General features: G+C 40.4%; 1 protein-coding gene across 13 annotated transcripts in view; it reads right to left on the reverse strand.

The window, feature by feature from the left end:
- The window catches only part of mical2b (microtubule associated monooxygenase, calponin and LIM domain containing 2b), an 87,174-nt gene that overhangs the window by 45,225 nt on the left and 19,797 nt on the right, over positions 1-22,152 (reverse strand). For all 13 annotated transcript variants that reach the window (XM_034878282.1, XM_034878283.1, XM_034878287.1 and 10 more), the window contains exons 4-11: positions 16,555-16,671; positions 12,981-13,082; positions 12,154-12,309; positions 11,875-11,975; positions 6,396-6,653; positions 6,178-6,293; positions 3,802-3,928; positions 3,403-3,493 (exon numbers count right to left, since the gene is read on the reverse strand). In XM_034878282.1, coding sequence (XP_034734173.1) covers positions 3,403-3,493; positions 3,802-3,928; positions 6,178-6,293; positions 6,396-6,653; positions 11,875-11,975; positions 12,154-12,309; positions 12,981-13,082; positions 16,555-16,671 — 1,068 coding nt within the window. The remainder of the gene's footprint in view (positions 1-3,402; positions 3,494-3,801; positions 3,929-6,177; positions 6,294-6,395; positions 6,654-11,874; positions 11,976-12,153; positions 12,310-12,980; positions 13,083-16,554; positions 16,672-22,152) is intronic.

Here is a 22,152-nt window from a genome sequence, read left to right on the forward strand (position 1 = left end):
CAAAACCAACAACAATATACAAGTGCATGAACAATGAACAGGAATTAATTACAAATTATTACAATAATAAAGTAGGCTCTCTTGAAAGTACTTACATTTATGTTTCTATCTGGTCGATGGGCAGCCATTGATGCCTGTTTGTTTTCAAGTGAGTCCACACTAGGTTCCAAGGGCCATACAGCCCTTGGTCAATCCCCTTCCCCTAGGCCGTAATAGGTATTGGGACAGAACTAGGTCCCGCGTGAACGCGCAAAAGCTAGGCGAAGGGGTAAGGGGAAGGGGTAAGGGGAAGGATTGGGATTCAGCCTAAGCCTCCCTAAACGTCTGATCCTTGAATTGCCATAGGCATTAATCATTGTTTGTCAGCTAGTCATGTTTAGCTGACTTTGATTCAATATCCTGTAAGTACTGCTTGAAATTGATGTTGAGTTTGGACGGATGTGTTTTAACAATTTTCAACACTGCACTTCTGTCAACATCTGTGGTGGCAAAATAGGCATCAGGCAGTGGGAAACCACGCACATTTCGATCCTCGCATTTCTTCTACCATCATTTGACCTTCCTTATGAATCTGATCTCTTCGTCATACATGTTGAGCATATGTGATACTTGCCCCCCTGGATATGTGAGTTTCTCCCCTCTGGTAGGCGCTACAGAGTACTCTCCGCCAAAAACCAGTGCTCAGGAATAGTTTCTTTCCACAAGCCATCATCTGATGGACGGCTGACTTCTTACTCAGTGCCAGGTTCAATTCCTGTGCAATAATCCAGCAACACTGTCTCTAATCAGTCTGTTTACTGGTTCCACTTATTAATTATTCATCATTCTCTATTTCAGAGCTTTTTATATTGTAATTTAATACTTAATAACATAATACTATTTATTCCAGCATCCTTTGTACTATGCTCCATAATGAAAATAATAACTATCACAAATATAATTTACTCCTGCATATTTAGCACTTTTCATTGCACTATTGCCTGAACCTCTCAATATTGTTTGTGTTTATTGTGTGTATGTATTTTTTGTTTTGTTGTTCGTTTCGAATGAGTAAGCACATTGTGAGCAATACGATCCAAAGCAAAATTCCTCTTAGGTGTCCTCATACCTGACAAATACAGCTGATTCAGATTTGTCCTGTGAGCGTTTTACAAAACAATATGCTTGTTAACGTCGGACATGTCTTTATAATGTAATAATGCAAGGAGCTGAGCCGCTCCACTTACATCTGTCATTTCATCCAATTGTAAAGCAAAAAGACCTGCTTGTTTTATTTTATCCACCACTTGTCCAACAATATTATTGGACATATCATCAATCCGACGGGAAACTGTTATTATAATGGAACTGCTTTGAGTATGTCGGCTGCTTTTTTGTCAAGCATAGTTTCAGCGAAAACTATTGCGGATGAATGAGGTCTTCAATGATAGAACGCAGCTTTTCTGTTTAAGGCACAAGTAGTGATACAGCGTAAGACACTGCCAATGCTTTGCTTCATGCACTTGTCACTTTCTTCAGTCAGTCCCTCCAGGATATCACAGCCTTTTTTCAAAGTTTTTCCTGCAGCACAAAATGTCTGATATTACAGCCGCTTTTCTAAAAAAAAAAACATTGTGATATAAGTTCCAATGTCTATTGTATGTTGCATTGAAGGTTGGGTTTGAAGCTTGTTCTGTTGCCCCCAAGTGGCCTAAAAAATATATTAATGCTGCTTTAATTTATGACTAAACGATGACTTGTTCTTCTCAGGGAGAAACCTGATGTGAAAAACAACTGTATCAGCACTATACTGTTTGTCATTCTAATCCAGATTGTTACTGTGGGTTAGACTAATGGTCTAACCTTGCTGATGCAGAGTAGAGCAGGTGAGCACATGACTATGAGAGGCATCATGTTCAACCCTCATGCGTGTGGGTGTAATGGTATCCAACTGTATTGTCTGTGACGAAGTGCGTCAGCCTGGGACTAGGAATTAGGGCTGAAGTTTCCCTTTAGTGGGACTGGATAGGCATTACCTAAGATGTTAACCTTTTTTTGTTTAGTAAACTTGATTCTTTATTCATTGACTGGCTGACTCAGTGTTGATTAAAAAAAAAAAATTGCAGTAGCTAAAGCATCTTAATTTCACTTATAAAAGGTATCAACTACAGCTTTCATGCAGTGTTAATGGGGCTGTTGTTGTCTTAGAGGTTGCTCATGGGATGATCAGATTACCATTGCAACATAAAAGGGAGATTTGAAAGTAGAATACAGTCCCATCAGAGTAGTTGGCAACAAGCCTCACTGTCACTACATTGTCTAAAGCTATTTGATGCTTCTACTGTATCGTATGTAATTATAGCAGCATAAACACAAACCATATTATCCCTATAATCTGATTCTTGATTTTGACACATTTTAAATTAAGATATTAAACCATAATTTAACAATAAAGTATATAAGTAAAATGTGAAAATAAAATCAAACCTAACTGAAGGTTTCAAAGACTGTCCTTTTAGGTTGCATTTTGGTGAGATTCCACCTGCAGTCATGTGTAAAACTAGTCACTGACTAACTGACTCTGACTGACTCTACAAACAGATAACTGAATTTGAACGCAGAATCTGGAGGCAACAGACTAAAGTTTGGGAAACATTCTGTTTTTTGTTTGTCGTCTGTAGTGTAAGTAGCACTGAGCAATCAAGTTTGTGCAGGGTTTGGTTGCATGCAAGTGAACAATCTGTGTAGAGAGCAAAAAAGGTTGAACACATTGGCCGAAATGCGATCTCGGAAACAGCTATCGTCTGGCAAAGATTTAGCTTTATTAATTTATCTGCATTAATATGCAGGTATCTGTAGAGATATAGAGATTGGCCAGAACCTCCAAAATATTTTCCGTTCCCCACAGAAGCTAAAGCGTCATAGGACCGTTAGCCGATGGGTTCCAAGATTGCTGACTAACTGCCTAATGGCTCATTTACTAAATATTATATTGACTTAGAGAGCATAAGAGATGGAGAACTGCATCATTGCTATTTTCCCCCAAAATATTGACTCGGTCCATACACATCAAATAAACTTTGTGAGCAATGTTTTAGTGCATTAGTGCAAGCTTTTGATATTTTTGAATGTCTGTTACATTCAAGCCATTGCCAAATGAGTTTGTACAAAGCTAATTATGACCATCAGCTCCACACAACTTACTCAGTATTTCTTATTATGGTTATGTTAAGAAGATTTTGATGTCCAGTGACTTTCAAGCACATAAACTCGAGTAAAGATAATTACCTCTTCTGAAGAGTCCATCGTTTTTTTTTAAATTTTCATGTACAATAACACTGTATGTATCAGTCAGCCATCAGGACAAAATCATCGCATTGTGTTTGGGGGTTGGGGAAAATAGACAGTCATTCTGCATCTCACCTCGTCTGGACAAGTTCACTGATCTACGTGTGGGTCCTCCTCTTTCCAGGTGACACAAGTCCTGTTGGCTGGCAATGAACAGGTGACGCACCTGAAAGAAAAGAAAACGTTTTAAAAACTTTTCTGAGCTTGCTGGTAAAGAGAAATGTGTGTTCTAAGCCATCGTTGAGATTTAAGCTATTTGCTTCTTTAAAAATTTAATATCCCAGAATAAAAAATGGCAATGATGATAAAATCAAACACTCAAATAAGATTAAAACCATGTCACTGAGTTTAAGACCCCTATCTAAAATGGAATGCTCTGAATTTGTTTTCTAATTTTTGTTTTCCTTTCATTAGAAAGCACCTTGGAACTTTATTAAACAAAGTTTATTCTTGTTATATAATTGTTGGACTGACCTGGTGTGGGCGTACACAGCTAGAGTTGAGGTTGGGGTAGCGGCTGGCAGGGTCAATGGTGTACTGTTCAAAGTTTTTACTGATGTTCTCTGTGGTGGTCTGAGGCAGCAACCGGTAGATGCTCTCTCTGAGGAACAACAAGGCAGATATAACTGGGATATTCAATATCCTGCAGCTTCAAAGAGAAGAAAGAGTTCTGAGAACTACACTATGAACATCTGTATGAAGATAGCAACCATTGAGGAGTGCTGAAAGCAAAACATTTTGTTAACAGGAAATCTACATCACTTGTGCATTTACACTAAACTAGTTTATTTGATTATTTCTACTTTACTTTGTTTCCGTGGGTGACAACAAGACTATTTGTATCATGTGACATGAAATACCCATAAAAATAATCCTGACTCCTTGGCTCCAAGGCTAGAATTTTTATTTCCTTTCAGTATTCACAAACCCTTACATGAAGAGTCAAAACTAAAGTTTAAGCTACGTAGCTGGTAGTTTTAGTGTTTAGCAGAGATGTGAAGTAACAAAGTACAAAGACTTTGTTACTGTACTTAAGTAGATTTTTCTGATATTTTTACTTTACTATTTATTTTTGTGGCAACTTTTTACTTCTACTCCTTACATTTTAACACAAATATCGGTACTTTCTACTCCTTACATTTTACAAAATTGGCTCGTTACTTTAGTTTTGTACAAGAGGTTGTTGTATCGGAGTAGCGCGGACACGCGCCACAAAGAGAAAAAAGTGACAGAAAAGAAAAAGAGACTAGCTGTCCGGAGGACAATCAGCTGAGATTGTGTGTGTGCCTCTTTGAGAACTGTAAGTCGTATAACTTATGTTGTCAGTTTATTTAAGCCTGTTCTTGGTCTATAGTTCTTGCACATTTAAAGTACGTTAGCTAGTAGTTTTGGTTTGTTCTTCACCTGTAAGCTAGGTTGTACGTTGATCTTAATGAAGGATTAACAGTTTCACCAGCTGTATTTGCATGATTTTTTTTTTTTCACCAAACTTCAGATACTGCTATTGAATTGACACGTGGATGGAAACTAAGCTAGAGAGAAGTTGTCTACATCCGTGTTTTAACAGAGTTGGAAACCAGAATCAACTTTAATACAGTCTTTATCTACTCTTCAACTTTCACATCATTTCACTGGAGTTATCGTTATTATTGTTTACGTCATCAATACCATGTTCAATCTAAATGGATGGGAATATATCTACTGTACTTTGCATTTGACGCCCGACTAAGACAACTCAACAGATTAGTCATTCTGCATTAATTGACAGCAAAACATTGCGGCTTGATGGCGCTAACGTTAACACATAGTAGTATGGAGGCCGCTAACGTTAACACATTGTAGTATGGATGGCGCTAACTTTAGCACATAGTAGTATGGGCGACGTGATTGAAAATGAGATTTGGTAGACAAGCAGCAAGACATTCCCATCATCCTCGGCCTTATCTGAGAGAGATGTCTGAAACAGGAGGCATCAAGAATGACTCCTGGGGAATGTGCTGGGGAATGTCTTCATTAATGTCCGTTTAGTCCTTCATATTTTATCCTTTCTTTTTTTTCTCCAGAATCCATATTTGAGCGCACACACATACATGTAGATTCATTTAAATGTTAAGGGGAAGATTAAAACTAGAAACAGGATCTGTAAATCCTCACAGAATCACAACTGAATTCATATCTTATTAATGAGTCTGAATCTTTTCTGCCTTAATAATCATATATGTGATGTTTTGGGCCTGTTCTACCAATCTGCTAATTAGATTGTAAAATATTCTGCAAGAAAAAAAATTACGTTTTGGCTGGAGAGCAGTGCTACTGCCTTCACATTTTTCCTTGTACACAATTGCAACGTTTGGACTGACAGGGGAGCGAGAAGAAAGGCCATAGGGTCACTAAGGACATTAGCATTCATTCTCTGAGGAGCATGAACTTCTACAGAAAATGTCACAGCAAGCTCATTGTATCTCATTTCTTGTCACAATTAAAGGGCATGAATGAGCAAGAAGTAACCATGTATATGGTTCTTAAACTGTGGAGCATAATTATGCTCAGCAAATGGTAAAGGTAATATGTCCTTATAATTGTATTTGAAAACTGTATTAAATTTGATACATTATATTTATTGCACAGAAACTTTGACCTTTTGTCAAAGAGTCTCTTGTCCATTGGGCAACATACACAGTAATATGTATCAGGCCACGTTATCTTGCTGTGGATCAAAGTGGTGCACGGACAAACTGATTAACGGCCCTCGATTGTCTTGTCTGATGCTTGTTTTCATCTGTATGAAATCCAGAGAAATTCAATCTTGCCTATCTAAGATTACAGGAAGTGAAACATAAACCCAAATACCTTTCAGCCAGTATCTCCAGAGGACTCCTGCCTTGTGCCCAGCCCCTCACCATCCATGCACTGTCAAAGGCTGCCAGAAAACCCCGAGCACAACCTGTACCCATGGGCCAGAAAGGCTGTAAAGGGAGAACATGTTAGTGTGTACACACATAAGCTGAGCCTCAGGGTCAGAGTGGGCTAGAGTATCACACAACTCTGATGTCACTGCCACCGCGTACCTCAAGCAGACTATCTCCGACCAGTGCAACCAGTAACTGATGTCCGCGTTTCTCCCTGATTAAGGCGGCATTCTCTGAGGCGTACATGCTGGTGAAGTCAAACATGGTAACATCAGGCTGCCCGTAATGGTTAATGGCGTAGTCCAGGGATGGCAGCTGGTAGTTTGTGCCAAAGTCAGCTGCTTCACGGGCGTATGAGAGCAATGCTTCCTGGTCGACGTTGTCAGCACTCAGTAGTCGTTCCGTTTCCATATAGTCCTGTATTGAAACGAGGGGATGAAGGTTTAAGGCAGAGAATACTGACAATTTGTTATCAACCTTGCTTCCAGCAGAAAAAACAGCTGTTTCCACTTAAAAGGGAAGAAAAAGAGCCGACACAAAAAGTAAGCGGCTATTGCTCATTAAAGGCCAGAGTGTGAACTCTACAGTAGTCAGTGATCAGTCTAAACATGTTGCCCTACCTGATTTTGGCTTCCAACAATCAATCACAAAAAGAATGTAATCAAGAAAAACAATGATGTTGAACGTTACATTTTGCAAGTAAACTCTTATGTCTTGTGTTTTGAATGACACACACTGTAGCCCCTCTCAAAGGTTACACCTACTCAACAAATGGTCAGCAAGATCCTCTTTGTGGTAACTGGGGGCATTTAAAAATCAGAAGAGAGTAAAGATGAGTAATAGAAGCAGCGTTTGGAGATCACAAAGGGCAGAGCAAATTCCGTTGTCTGGGAACAGTTTGGATTTGAAGAATCTGACATGGAGCATAAACACATAATTTGATTTGCTACATTTGATTTGAATCACTTGGTAAAACCACAAATCTTTTTAACCCCCTGAAACATAAGCACAAAGTCACGTATGGCCAACTATCTTAAATAACAAAGAAACACAATTTTTAGGTATATTAAAACTAATCTGTTTAACCAACTGAAACATAACGTTAACAACGTTAATAACGTTATAACGTTAATAAAGAAGAAACAGAAATGTGTAGGTATATTAAAACTATGTCACGTGATGTGAGGGGGCACCTCATTCAGTTTGAGATGAAAAAAAAAGAAGAAAAAATACAAAAAACTTATTGTGAGTGAGGTGCTGATTTCCGAGACAAAAAAAGTTCTGTTTGGGGGTTTGTCGTCTCGGATAAGCAACAAAAGAAAATGCCCAGAGTGTCAAATGGTGACAGAGCATTGATTGCACCGATCCATGGCAGAAATTTAAAAATAAAAAGTCTAATGGAAATGGAAAGTGGAAATCAAGCCAATAGTGGCAGAGCCACACCAGATGCAGAACAACATGCATCTCAGTGTAAATTCAAATTACGCACAATAAGCAGATTGAACTAACTGATTTAATCAAACCATTTATTCAATGAGTCATTAGCTGTGCCATGCATGGATGAAATAATGAAAAAGTAACAGATCTGTGCAGAATCAAGACAGCCAAGAGGGCCCAGTGTTTGGTGGACCGGGTACACCTTGTTCACTTACATAGCCTACAAATCATCCATGGGATCAATCAGGTTTTGTTCCTGGGGATATAGATCTGTGCGTCCCGCCTCCTGTACACTATGGATGTCTGAGCCTCTGCAACTACAGACTTACAGACGCTATTGCATTTGTCCCTGACCATCTTTTTTTTGTACAGTGAGCAAGATATTTCATCCATGGGAAATAAGAAAGATGACTGAAAAAATTTCCTAAAAGAGATTTTTCATTCATTTCCCATCCTCATGTTTAACAGAGGTTAAGTAGCCTGCAAATTGAATTATTAATTTGTGAAAGATTTGTAACATTATCCTCATAAATGATCAAACATTTACGGAATATCAGTGGATATGATTATGTTTTTTTATGGACAAGGTCTCAGATATATGCCAGTAAGTGAAGTGGAAACGTTTTGTAATGTTTAGTGATTTTTGGCACTTATAATTTGCCATGTTACAGATCAAGAAGACTTTGCGGACGGCTCGCACATTCTCACAACTGCTCAACAGTTTGCGTGACGGCCTGCACATTCTCACGTCAAGTTAACTTTTTATACATCACAAAGTGTACGTAAAACTCAGCGTACTCAAGGCTTATACATGGAGGCCCCTGGACTTTTGGACTGGGATACATCATAACCTATGTTGGATTGCAGCCCAAGATGATGTGTTCTGGGAGATGGGTAAATCCTAAACTGAATAGATAAATACATAAAAATTTGGCTCCTGAGAAGTTAAATTATACCTAGACAGATGTTATGTTAAAATTAAATAAAGAAAATAAAAAAAACTTATTCACAAAAAAAGAAACAGAAATAGAAGACTATCATGATTTCAATATTGACCAAGAAAATTTGTGATTTTGATTTTTTTCTATAATCGAGCAGCACTTCCATCTCCCTTTGTGTCACTCAGGAAATAACTGTCATGTTGGTTTGACTGTTTACCAAAGTGAGATGCATCATTTGTTGAATAAGTGTGCTATTATCAGTGATGAGGACTTTGGCCACATATGTGCATGCTGCCATTTAGCTGACAGAGTGAGATATGACGCTTCACTAATGGGTAATGTAAGATGAGATAGACATCCACTGAGGGCACATCAAGGTGTGTGTGTGTGTATGTGTGTGTAAGTGAGAGAGCGAGCCTGTTTGAAATATTTTATCTATGTATGTGTGTGTGTGTGTGTGTGTGTGTCAGAGAGCGACCATATTTGAGTTATCGTGTGTGTGTATATGTGTGTGTGTATGTGTGTGTGTGTGTGTGTGTGTGTGTGTGTGTGTGTGTTCTGAGCGGTAGGGTTAGGGACACACTTCATCATAATGCTATAATACTGTTCATCAATTTGTATTGTCTAATCTCTGTAGAGTATATCAACCTTTTGACTCATAATGTTTTTTTTTGTGGGATTGTGTGTAGGGGACATAGAAGAAATATGAGAAAGAGCAAGCATCTAATTAGAGCCCAATTTTTATATCATCCCCTATGGAGGTCCATCACTCACTGCCAAAGCTAGCTTCTCACCGCCCTGGCAAACCCACACATTCCTGTCTACAAGTATTTGTTTCAGTCTTACTTTCGTCAACCTAAACTAAAGGGATAACTATAACTGCAAGCAGTTATCACAGGTTCCAAGCCTCCCTGACTTAAGTCCCCCCCCCCTCCTGTGGAGCCCACAGAAGCAAAGCATGTAAAAGCAGAACCCAAAGCACGACGGCCGAGAGGCAAATGTCAGGAAAGGTTCAAGCTCCAAAGGCTCATTCTTTCTTATTCATCTATGTAATAAAGTGAAACATATCTGTACGCGTGTGTGTTCTTGTTTGAGGGAGTTTTTAGGGGGTAGGTAACCTGCACATCACATGCAGATGCCACATAAAGTATGCTGTACAAGAGCTGAGCGGGTGTTACCACCCTACGTGATTGCTGAATGTTCAAAACTAATAATTCTTCACTTTCCTGGAGCATAAGCAAATAGCTGAAAGGAACATAACTCCCACCTATCTGTTGTGTTGAATAAGGTTGACAAAAAAAGGCCCTATGCTTTTCAGTGTCTAATATTTTTTAATAGGAAATTCAACTAAAAGCCATTTGCTAAAGCTAAATATTAAAGAAAAGCCAGAAACTATAAAGTAATAAGTTGCTGTGAGCTGTAGCCTACATTCACCACTTCTAAACAGAAGCCAAACAGAACATAATCTCTGAGATTATTCCTTCACAGCGCAGTGCGAGAACATCTCAGCGCTTAAATCGGGCAAACACAGCAGTTTTCATCAGACTCATCCTGGGTCGGGTTAATTAAGTCTACTGTTAACACTAATAACATTACCATCACAAATCAAATCCCCTACCTCAACACCTCTGCTGAAGTGTTACATTTGGCAACTCTCTCCCACTTTACACACACACACACACACACACACAGGCTATACAGTTGAGTTGCATTTTAAGTGGTTTGGGGACATTCTGTAAATCATTTTAGGGTTAAAAGTGGTTTGGAAGAATTCTACAAGCAGCACTACTACAGGCCAAGTAATCAATCTGTTCCATAGAGGCCCCTATACTAGTTGATTAAAAGGCCACAACACTTCTACCTCAATTATAGCTCACCCATATTGCCTATCTTCACCAAATTATGGTACAGAGCCTCAGATCAGCATGACAAACAAGCATCACAAGTTTCATGTTGATAGCTATTACTAAGGCAGAGAAATGTAATTGAAAAATGTTCCATTTTCATCCATAGAGTTACTGGCAAAACATTTGATTTTGGTGGTGGTAATGGGTAATGAGTTTCGGAGTGGCATGTCAAACAATAATGTTAAGTTTTCTTTTCGTAGCTAGGTATAAAATTTAGTTCTGTGGTAAATTGTGCAAAGTTTAACTTCTTTTAATAACTTTTGGCCAGGTCCATCGGGAGATGCTACGTACCAGGTTTCTTCCAAATCGGTCACACGGCCTAGGAGGGGTTTGAGAAAGGTGGTTTTGCACATTGCGTGATATTTTTAAAAAAAATCTTAAAAACTTGCTGGCATCCCTGACACGTGCTATGGCACGTTCATTGCCAAACAGCACAATTATTGTTCAAACCATTGAAAGTGGTTTGGGGGGCGTGCTTCCTCAAGCAGTCAGCGGCTGGCACATGAGGAGCTGAGGGTGCCTGAACTTCTTTTACAATCCTCGTCATAATGTTTTTCTGCCACAATCCCAAACGTTGCCTCGGCTGCAACCACCATATAACGACGCAGCTAGCTGGTCTGGTGTGAGCGACTTTGTGACTGTCAGGGAAACTGGATTATGTTCCGGCTGTGAGCTGCGCAATGGTGTCCTCCTGCGTCTGGACGCATAGTAGTCTAGTAAAACCATCAGGGTTTTAATGATATGTTTATCCAATAAAATAATTCATGTTATCCATGACATTTCTAAGCTCCTATCTATAGCTGAGACACTGAGTTACGCAGGTGGTTAGGGGTGCGTACCTACTTACCGGTGGCGGTACTCCGTAATAAGTAACGGTACTCATGTGGACAAAAATCAGAAGTTCCAGTTCCGGCCCTTATATGTTACTTGCCAGGACACAGGCAACTTTAAGAGACGTGAGGCGATGCCACCGTTGGGCTTCAATTCAAATTTCATCGCCAATAGTTCTTTTCCCTCTTCTTGATGGGTCAGCCCCTTTATAGGTTAACGACAAAACTGCTGGTACACACCATGCCAACAGGCATGCCAACACATTAACATTTAAGTTAAGCTACAAATAAGGTCTGTCTACATGTGTTTGGGAGACAACTGCATAAATAAAATAAATGATATAAGGCTTTTTGTGTCTCCAGAGGGATCTGTACTGTCACATGTCAGCGTCAGTTGAATCTAATGACTACAATGTTGACAGTCGAGTTAAATTAAGGGTGATGTGGACGGTAGGTTTTCACATGAAGAATCAAAATCCTGTTTCAGATATTGCCTTATTTACACATGCATGTATAAACTCACATTTATGATAACCCCTTTGTCCAGTAGACTCTGCTTCTTTGCCGTCATGACAAAGTAGTGGGTGTTGTCTTTGTAGTAAACTATGTTCTCCAAATCAATTCCTGAAAAAAATGAGCAGTTTTACTTAAGAAAAAGGTACTTGTAAAAGTAAAAAAATTCTTCAAGAAAAATCCATTGGAGTGCAAAAAGCAGACAGATAGCCCTGAATAGTATACACTTCAACAGAGAAAATTAGGCTTTATGGTATGGGATCTGGTACCACAAATTTTCCAAACTGACCCGTCTCTTCCTTAAGTTCCAGAAAGAACTTCTGGTTAAAGATGGAGGCCACACCACTGATCTCCTCCACTTTGGCCTCTGCTGTGGTGTTCCTGTTGACAAAGTTAGCTGTGATGGCGATGGCCAACTTCCCTCGAAACTCTTTACGACCAAAACCTGCCAAGAAGGGGAAAAAAAACCTTAGCATTGAACCATGCCGTGGGAAACCTTTGGTAAAACATATTCAAATAAAGCCTGATTATATCTAAATATAGTAGAGGTCCACAGTCAAAATTGGATTTATAGAAAGAACAAAATTAACTATTTAAAGAGTAGATGACCCTTCTAGCTATAGTAGGTCTACACATAAGGTAGTTTTCCAGCTGTCATGGAGAAACAAATGCTACTGAAGCAAGCGATTTATGTAGAATGCTTGCTTTCTGTAATCAGTTACTTTGTGTCAGCAAAACATAAGCACAACACATGTACCACATGCAAACAGTTACACAGATAAACATAAATAACACATAAATTACTCCCTGTCAGAGCTCAACTCCTTGTCAGTTAGTGAACCAGCACACTCATTCGTACATAGCGTTGACCCCATACAAGGATTATTATATTATTATTATATTAAGGATCCAGTTAAAACTATGTCAACAGGAAATGGGTTACCTAGTTACTAAAAGCTGCTTTGCAGTACCTCAAAAAATAAATAGTGCTTTGACTGCAGTCAAACAAATGTGGGTCAGGAACAAACCTTTTCTTAAGATTTATTTTGAACCATGTCAACCACTATAGTTTACCCAACAGTACCACTATTGTTGGCAATTTTCCTTCTTTCTCACCATCTAATGTGTTTTTGCGTCCGTCGGCTCCAATCACCAAATCCCAATCGTAGTTTGAGACAAGATGGCTGGAGGGCCGGACTTCTGCTCGCCACCCGGGACCTGCGGAAGAACCCAAAAAAAGATTAATTGCTGTGCTGCTCGCCATTCCCCTCTCAGACCTGCCACCTGCTTCGCCTGAATCTCTCAGTGGAATTGACTGTTCCACTGTGGTAGTGGACTGACTGTCCTCTCTGGAGTAACGTCACAGACATCACTTTAAATTTCTATCAGTGTCCTGCGTAGTATCTCTGTGTTCTGGGTCAAATTACAAGCAGACTCCACAGAGATACCACAGGTTTTCGAGGATGATGGCACCCAAGGGGCTATCCAGTCTCAGGGTGTTTTATTAGGACAACACAATCAGTTAATTCACACACTTCTGGAGAACAATCAGCAACTAGTCACTTAGGTCACCCAGCTAACAGCACAAGTTGCTAACCTGTCCGTTCTTCACCCACCATCTCTCCCTGCTCCTCCTGTCTTACCACCTGTTCCCACAGACACGGCGACCGCTCCGTCTTACTGCGAACCTCTCATCAACCCTTTGCTGGATAATTGGATAAATGCCGTGGATTTCTCCTCCAATGTGGGCTGATCTTCCAACAAAGGCCGCAGTCTTTTACCACAGAGTCATCCAAGGTACATTATGCCCTGGGTTTACGCAGTGGCAGAGCACTTGCTTGGGCCAGAGCTGTGTGTACTAATTGCTTGTCTTCAGGATTAACTTTTGATAATTTTTCCTCGGAAATTAAAACTGTTTTTGATCATTTTGACTATGTGGGGAGGGCCTGCAAGCGACTGATGAATCTGATGCAGGGGGTTGACAGTGTGGTGGACTACTCAGTTGGATTTTGCACACTGGCAGCAGACACATGATGGAATGAGGAGGCACTTTTACAGCTTCAATCAAACCGTTCATAAATGTACTCTTGTAGTGCATTTATGAACGGTTTTTTGTGAAGCTGTAAAAGATGAGCTAGCTGTTCAGATGAACCTGAAACTCTTAAGGGTCGCAACGCTCTTGCTATCAAGATTGATAAAAGGTTGCAGGAGAGGAAACAAGAAAGGGGTGGTTGGCCACGCTCCACTGGCCGGGTCGCAGCTTCGTCGATGTCCCGTACACCATCTTCCCCGTTGTTACCCTCAACCTCTCTGAATAAGTACCCCCTGCCGCTCATTAGTTCTGCATTCTAACCCCTTCAGGGCGCCACGTTTTTTTCTAAACTGGTTCTCCGTAAGGCCTATCACATGGTTTGTATCCGGCAGGGGACAAATGGAAGACTGCTTTCAACACTCCCTTAGGTCATTTTGAGTATCTATCCGTTTTACAGGCCATGATTGATGATTTGTTGAAGGATTTTTTTTAACCGGTTTGTTGTTTTCTTATCTCGACGACATTCTCATTTTTCCCATTTCCCTAACAGAGCATGTGTCCCATGTTCTTCAGGTCCTCAAACGCCTGTTAGAAAATAAACTTTATGTTAAAGCAGAGAAATGTGAATTCCACCGTCATTCAGTCCTATTCCTGAGCAGCCGTTTATGGGGGTAACCGACCATAAGAACTACATTCAGTCTACATTCAGTCCACCAAGAGATTCAATTCCCGTTAAGCCAGGTGGCCCTGTTTTTCAGCAGGTTTATCTTCACCTTGACTTACCAACCTGGTTCATGAAACGTCAAGCCAAATGCTCTGTCCCATCTGTTTGACAACTCACAGTGGAATTGAGGATTCCACCGAGCTTGAAACAGTTTTCTTGGACCAAGAGATGGACCACCTAATTGACACTTTCTTCCTATGTCTGTGCAGATTTGCAGTGGGTCTACACCTCTTGTTTTGCCTGTCACACTGGGATGCACCGCAGGTTGACTATATTGAAGCAATACTTCTGGTGGCTCACAGTGGACGCAGATGTTCGGAAGCATCCCTTCACTGTGTGGCCGCTTAAAATCCGACCACCTGGGCAAAAAACCTGCCATGGATTGAGTGTGCGCACAACTCGCTGACCACCTCTGCCACCGGCCTCTCTCCCTTTGAGGTGGCCCTGGGATACCAAACCCCATTGTTTCGTGTCCAAGAGAGAGAACTGGCTGTACCCTTGGTGCAAGAACACCTTCACCGCTGCCACCAGAGAAAAGTACAGGACTCCTGCTCCCTTGGCCCGACCGAGCCAGAAGGTCTGGCTCTCCTCTAGGAGCATCCCTCTGCTTAAGGAGTCTCAGAAGCTTTTCCCTCAGTACAGTAGAACGGAATCATTGTTTTACAGGCAAAACTGCCAGTAAAAACCCAAATGTGTGAAAATAAGTAAATGTTTAATTCTCTCAGCACCGCCACTCCCTCGCTTGAGACACACATCCGCAGACTGCAATTCACTGCGGCTGCTGGAAAGTGCAAATCTCTCTCCTTTTTCTGTTTAGGACATATGCTTTTCCTTCTGTCATAGCTACTGTACGTTATGTCGGATTTTCATGGTAAACATAGCCAAAACAAATAATGAGGTAAACATATTTTAGAGGAATCCCTGTGTGCTACATCGTTCGTAGCGCTCCAGTTACAACAGTTTTTTTTCTACTCTTGACTAGGTGTTATGCAAGTCCAAGCCGGTCTTCTGGGACATGGGATTGGTCATCTGCATTGTCGCATGTCGCTAAATTCTAAAGCCAGTAAAATGTAATTTTGACTGCCAATGTTGTTAAATTCTCCACAATTTCGGGTCACATTACTTCTGAAACGTCTGACTGGCTAGTATTTGGTTTAGAAGCGTTTATCTGCAATTTTTGACTGTAGAAAGTGCCGTTTCATTTCATTAAAATCTAATGTTAGCCTACTGCTAAATAACTAGTAGCTGCATGCTAATGCCAGATAGCTGTAATCTTGGCTGCCAATGTTGGTCATTTCTCCCCAATTTTGGGTCACATTACTGTTGGGACATGTCCGGTTGTGTAGTATTCCATATTCATAGTCCTGCTAAATGCAGTAGTTACAGCTGAGCGGAGATTCAAGGAGAGCTGAAATTGCAAAAAACGTGCTGGCCACTCAGAGCAGACGTGCTTTCAGAGGGTCAATACAGGTGCAGCAGCCATTGGGAGCATGATAAAGTGTTTTTGAAAATTAAAGTATGAATCAGAAAATACTACATAATATTTTCCCTTTAAAATGAGTTGTGAAGCCGTCTTACTTAGCCGTTTACTGAATATAACGAGGAAAGCCATTTCTATCCCATTTCTTTCTTTTAAGTTAATTGTTATGCGTTGCTCCTGGGTTGTGACTTGGGGTCATTTCTGAATTGTCATTGATCAGATACCCCAAAATAAGGGCTGAACACTTATCATATAATCAAGGTCCATCCCTAGTCGTTGGTGCAAAAGAGGTATAGGAAACTTTCTGATCACTTTCACATCTGTATTTGGTGAGCAGACAGCTTTCCATAGTTGAGATTTGCAGAAGGGTCCCTGTGTGTCTCTGGCACTCATGACCCACCCACCCGCCCACACACACACACACACCCACACACACCCCCACAAACACACTTACTGCTGTCAGTCTGCTCTGCGGGTGGCTCCACAAGTTTGACGAACTCCACGTTAACATGAATTTCCACTCCCAGAATCAGACTTACTTTCATCAGCATCAGCTGGAGCTGGCGGATACCTGGAGTGGATACACACAGTAATATTTTTCTATTATTTATTTGTCACATGAAACCATAAAATTACAATTTCAGTAAAATACAATCAGTCAGTTCATTATATTACTGTTCATTGAAAGCAGTAATATATTAAATAGACGTATGTGTGTATGAAGGGCCTGATGTAAATATCCCTTAGGCAGGGTAGAGCGCCGCCTATTGTCTGTTCAGCTAAACAAACCACTTTTTGCAGGGCCTTGCAGTCCTGTTCATTGCCATTTCCATACCACCAGTGATGTTCCCTATCAAGTACTCTACATGATGGATTTTGCACAGGTTTATTATTAATATTACGGTTATTACTATTATTATTATTACAGTGCCTTTTCAAAATGTGCCTGTTTAGAACAGGATAGCTTGGTCTTTGGTCTTGCTGATTGTAGAATTCTCGAGAACCAAATTACTTAAAGAAGCACCCCAAACCAAGTAATATGCAAATCCACCGTACAGCCTACTACTGACTTACAGTGTACTTCTACATCAGAGGAAGACATTTTACTATTACATTGACCTGACAGAGAATGTGGCATTTGCTTCATGGAGTTATGGCGGTGCGCAACCCAGCTTGCATTTAGCCGGGCTCAGGACTGTGTGTGTGAGTGAGTGAGTGAGTGAGTGAGTGAGTGAGTGAGTGACTGAGTGAGAAGGCAATGCAAATAAAGAGTGTTTCTGTTCAACTACATTTTAATGTTTTTGTACTTTTCCGTCAATGTTAATGCATGTTTATTAGGGATGAGCGAGTACAGCATTATCTGTATCTGTATCTGTTTACCACATGAATTATCTGTATCCGGATCCGTACTCTGACTGGGAGGGGCCTAAACCGGAAGTGGTCAGTTTAACCCGGAAGTGGGTTGGGCTCTCTCTTGAAATGTGCGGGGTTTTTACCGGTATGTTATTTAAGCATGCAATTGATATGAGTTAATCAAAAATTGTTATATTTATTGCTGATTTGAAAACTATTTACATGACAGCATCAAGCTTCAGATTTAACTTGCATTTAACCGAGCAGCATGTCTGAAACCCACGTTCACCAGAAATCTACTGGTTACTATGTAAGTAGGCTACTATAAACCGAAGTTAAAAACAAACCTGAAGCTAAAGAAACCCTAAACGTTAACGGAACAGATCCGCAGACCCGATTGACTGCTTGACGGAGCGGGAGCGAGAGAGAGAGAGACAGAGACAGAGACAGAGAGATAGAGAGAGCGAGAGAGAGAGAGAGGCCGAGGGAGTGCATTTCTCCATGTTGTGTGTGTGTGTGTGAGATTGATCAGAGCGTGTTTGTAGGCGGGGGGGGGGCGCTGTGATTATCACAGAACTCTTCGCGGCCAGTTGAGGGGTTGTATTCAATCCGAGCACGGATGTTGACTCATATTACTCGTAAAATACTTGTACTCAGCAAAAGTGATTTATCCGTACCGGATACTCGTTTCAGCCGGATACTCTGATCACCCCTAATGTTTATATCACTACAGACAGCGTTATGACAGTGTCTAGTCTCGTCATTGTTATCGTTAACAAATTTAACACTTCAGCAGAGGTGTTAATTTTCTTACAGGGATTTTGCCGACGTTATTATAAAACGGCTGTCTTTGCCTGATCAGGTCAGAGATATTCTAGCATTGCACAGCGCTGTGGAGGAAGCTCGAAGATTTGGTTATGTTCTACCTCTGTTTAGAAATGGTGAATTTACAGTGCACAGCAACCTAATATGATATGGTGTTTGACTTTTGTTTGATATTTAATGCTGACAAATGGATTTATATTGAGTTTTATCTTTGCAAAATGCGCTGAGTGAATTTAAGCTGGGCTTTTATTCTGAAGGATAGACACGGAAAAGCCAGCGTACATAGCTCCTTTTTTTCCAAACCTTTTTCAACTTAACAATTCCAATGTTCTTGTCTGCTATCTGCTCTTGCTCCAGGAAAGTAAAAAAAAGTCTGGTTGGTGGCCTCTACCCAATCATGTTACGTTGGAAACAGCAAAAAGTGAACCGCAGTCAAAGCCGGTGAACCTCCTTCACCCCCGCTCTCTTTTTAATGTAAATTTCTTTCCTCAACCTTTATTGTTTTACATATCAAATGCTGTCCAGATTGCTCCAAACCCCAGGATCATTGGGTATGCAGGAAAACAAGTGTGAAGTAGATTGGATGAACGGTTCATATTTCAAAGACAGACCACACACACACACACATACACACACACACGAACACACAAACACACACACAAAATTGCAGTGTGCAGTGAACAAGCGCTGATCTCACAATTGTTAAAACACTGTTAGCTACTTTTGCTTAGTGGAGTATATTTATAGTATCAATTCATAACAAGACTTATCTCGAGACCACCATAAATAAAATAAAAAATTGAATCCCGTCCCCTCCCGCTCAATTCTGTGCTTCTGCACACTAACCCCCCCCACCCCAAATCCTTCTAGTCTGTTATTGGCTGGAACACTGTTAGCGTATGCTTGGTGATACAGGTGGCCACAGTTTGTTTTTGTTGCAGTTTGTAGACCCTGATCCTGGGCTGTCTACGGAGACCGCATTTTTTACAGTGTGTTCTGGGGACAGGCAGCTCGCATATAGTGAGATCTTTGCTGTATGTGACAACAAATGTTGTAGCCTAAAACATGCGTAAAATTGCTTAGAGCACCTTTAGTGATAAAATTATAACAATTAGCGATAAACTTCTCAACTTCTAACTGTTCAGCTTTAAACGCAGGAACGGTAGAAAAAACAGCAAGACCTGACATATATTTAGACTGCTTTTATCCTATAGATCTTCAGCAATTAATCCTAAAGTTCTTTTAGACTCCATCCGAACAAGGCTAATTAAAGTAGCATTACCCGTGGTTAACATTTCATTACTAGGTTTGATCAATTAGTCTTTATTAACAGATTACGTATTGTAATCATTTAAAAGTCCTCTGAAATAACCCACCCTCGATACTGAGGTCTTAGCCAAATATAGACTAATATCTAATCTTCTAAATGACCTGTTTCAGAAAAAGGACTTGTCTCTGTACTTGTTTTAATTCAATTTCAATTCAATTCAATTTTATTTATAGTATCAATTCATAACAAGAGTTATCTCAAGACACTTTACAGATAGACCACACTCCATAATTTACAAGGACCCAACAGTTCTAGTAGTCTCCTCCAGAGCAAGCAACAGTGCAACAGTGGCGAGGAAAAACTTCCTTTAAGGCAGAAACCTCGGTCAGACCCAGGCTCTTGGTAGGCGGTGTCTGACGACCGGTTGGGGTTAGAATGAAGAGTGGAAATAACAAAAATAGAAAGAAATAGTAGTTGGTAGCAGTTCTTTGTAGTAGTTCATGGCATGGCAGGACGCTGTACAAGGTACAATTTTACTAGATCTTAGTGCCACATTCAACACTATTGACCATTACCATCCTCTTACAGTGACTGAAACATTTAGCTGGCATTAAAGGAATCACACTAAGCTGGTTTAAGTCCAATTCATCTAATCAATCTTAATTTGTTAGTGTTAACAATGAATCCCCCAGGCACGCTAAAGTTAGCCATGGTGACAAGGTTCAGTGATTGGACCAATTCAGTTAAACTTCCATTATGCATTAAAGATATCAAATCCTAGATGACCTACAATTTTCACGCACATTTGTAAGCAATGTTCCCTTTGTGAATCACAAATTACACACAAGTGTGCGTACGTGAATCAGCCTCTTATCCCGCCCTGTACACGCCTATTTTTAACCATGAATAGTTAATGCAAAGCAGATTGTGAACACTGATAAGTATGTTAATGACCCTGGCAGTTGTTCTTATGTGACGCCGAATCATTCTAAATCATGACAACTGCTCACCTGCTCAAGTCTGTACACCTGTGAATGTCACTTAGTTTTCCTGTCTCTGCCTTAACATAACTTAATTTCCAGTAAAATATGATGACCCATGAAACATGAATATTAAACTTGATAGCTTAATCAAATCTATTTGTGACATGAATAATAGTGGTTACTATCAAAATAAAATTAATCAATGAAATAATACATATTTGGAATAGAACATCATTGGTCATTTCATGAAAACCAGTAAAACAATGTAGCAAATATTGAAGAAATGTAACAAAGTATTAATATTGTCAATTATAACATTATTGGCATAGCCCTATAGAGCCCCTCACTCTCCTTTTTTTTTTTTTACACTAAAGTAGCAATATCTATGTTATTAGATTTCCATGGGAAGACACTCACACAAGCACCATTTGTTTTTACAAGGTAAGATTTATATATTTAGCAGCCTATATGGATTTTTTGTCAAAGAAGCAGCCTCCTCTCTTTTTGTATCCACTATAACTCTCTTGCCCAGGTGAGAAAGTGGTACCGCAGTGTGTGGTAAATGTCATGGTCGAGTTTGTGACGAGACCAAATACTACAGCACTGCCAAGACGGGGTTAAGACCGTAAACAAAGAGAGGTGGGCTAATGTTAGGCAAAGGCTACCTCCAAGGTGCCACCTGCTCATCAGAGAAATACACACTCCAATGGCGCAGCATTGGGGGCAACTCAGGGTTCAGTGTCTTGCCCACGGACACTTCGTTGTGGGACTGCAGGGCCAGGGATTGAACCACCAACCTTCCAATTGGCAGGCTTGGAAGGTCCCGCTATACCACTGAGCCACAGACGATAATGAGTGTGACGCTACAAAAGCGAGAAACGCGAGTGTAGAAGACGTTACCTACCAATGCAGTAACTAATCACCCATGGACCATTTCCCTCTCACACACTTTGGCCATCTCTGGCAGACTCGCTATCTCCTCCTTTTCTACATAAATTAAAAAAAATGTAAAAAGTTTGCATGTCACATAAGTGTGAGTAGTTTTAAAAATGACTTGCCTCTTAAGAACATATCTGGAAGGACAGTTGTCAATACAATTATGCGTAGACCAATTGTTATGACGCTGTTGACGTTGTCAATTATGTTGAGTAATCATTGCAACCCTAATTTAAAACACCACCTCAAATCCATGGTCAAGGCCGGGCTGAACTGAGCTGTTTTGCACAGCGCAGTCAGTCTGTCTCACATTTCACATACACACGCACACACACTCATAGGCTGAACTGAACTGAGCTGTTTTTCAACAACCCACACAGTTTGTGTCTCATACTTCTCATACACACTCACACACTCACATTCACAGACACCATACACCAATTATTCCTTCATGTATGTAGTCTTGTGCATTATGTTATGTCTTGTATTATCTTGCTGTCTGCATAAATCCTTTTCAGAGTGCATGTGGCGGCGCTTTCACTAGCTGCGGCTCGGAGGCTCTCTAAACTCTCTAAACTGTATTTGACATATGTGTAATGACAATACACCCGGCCTCTCCGGGGAACCATCACCTTATCGTGGTGGAGAGGTTTGTGTGTCCCTATGAACCTGAGGGCTGTGTTGT

The sequence above is a fragment of the Etheostoma cragini genome, chromosome 8 (assembly GCF_013103735.1).
Source record: "Etheostoma cragini isolate CJK2018 chromosome 8, CSU_Ecrag_1.0, whole genome shotgun sequence".
NCBI lineage: Eukaryota > Metazoa > Chordata > Actinopteri > Perciformes > Percidae > Etheostoma > Etheostoma cragini.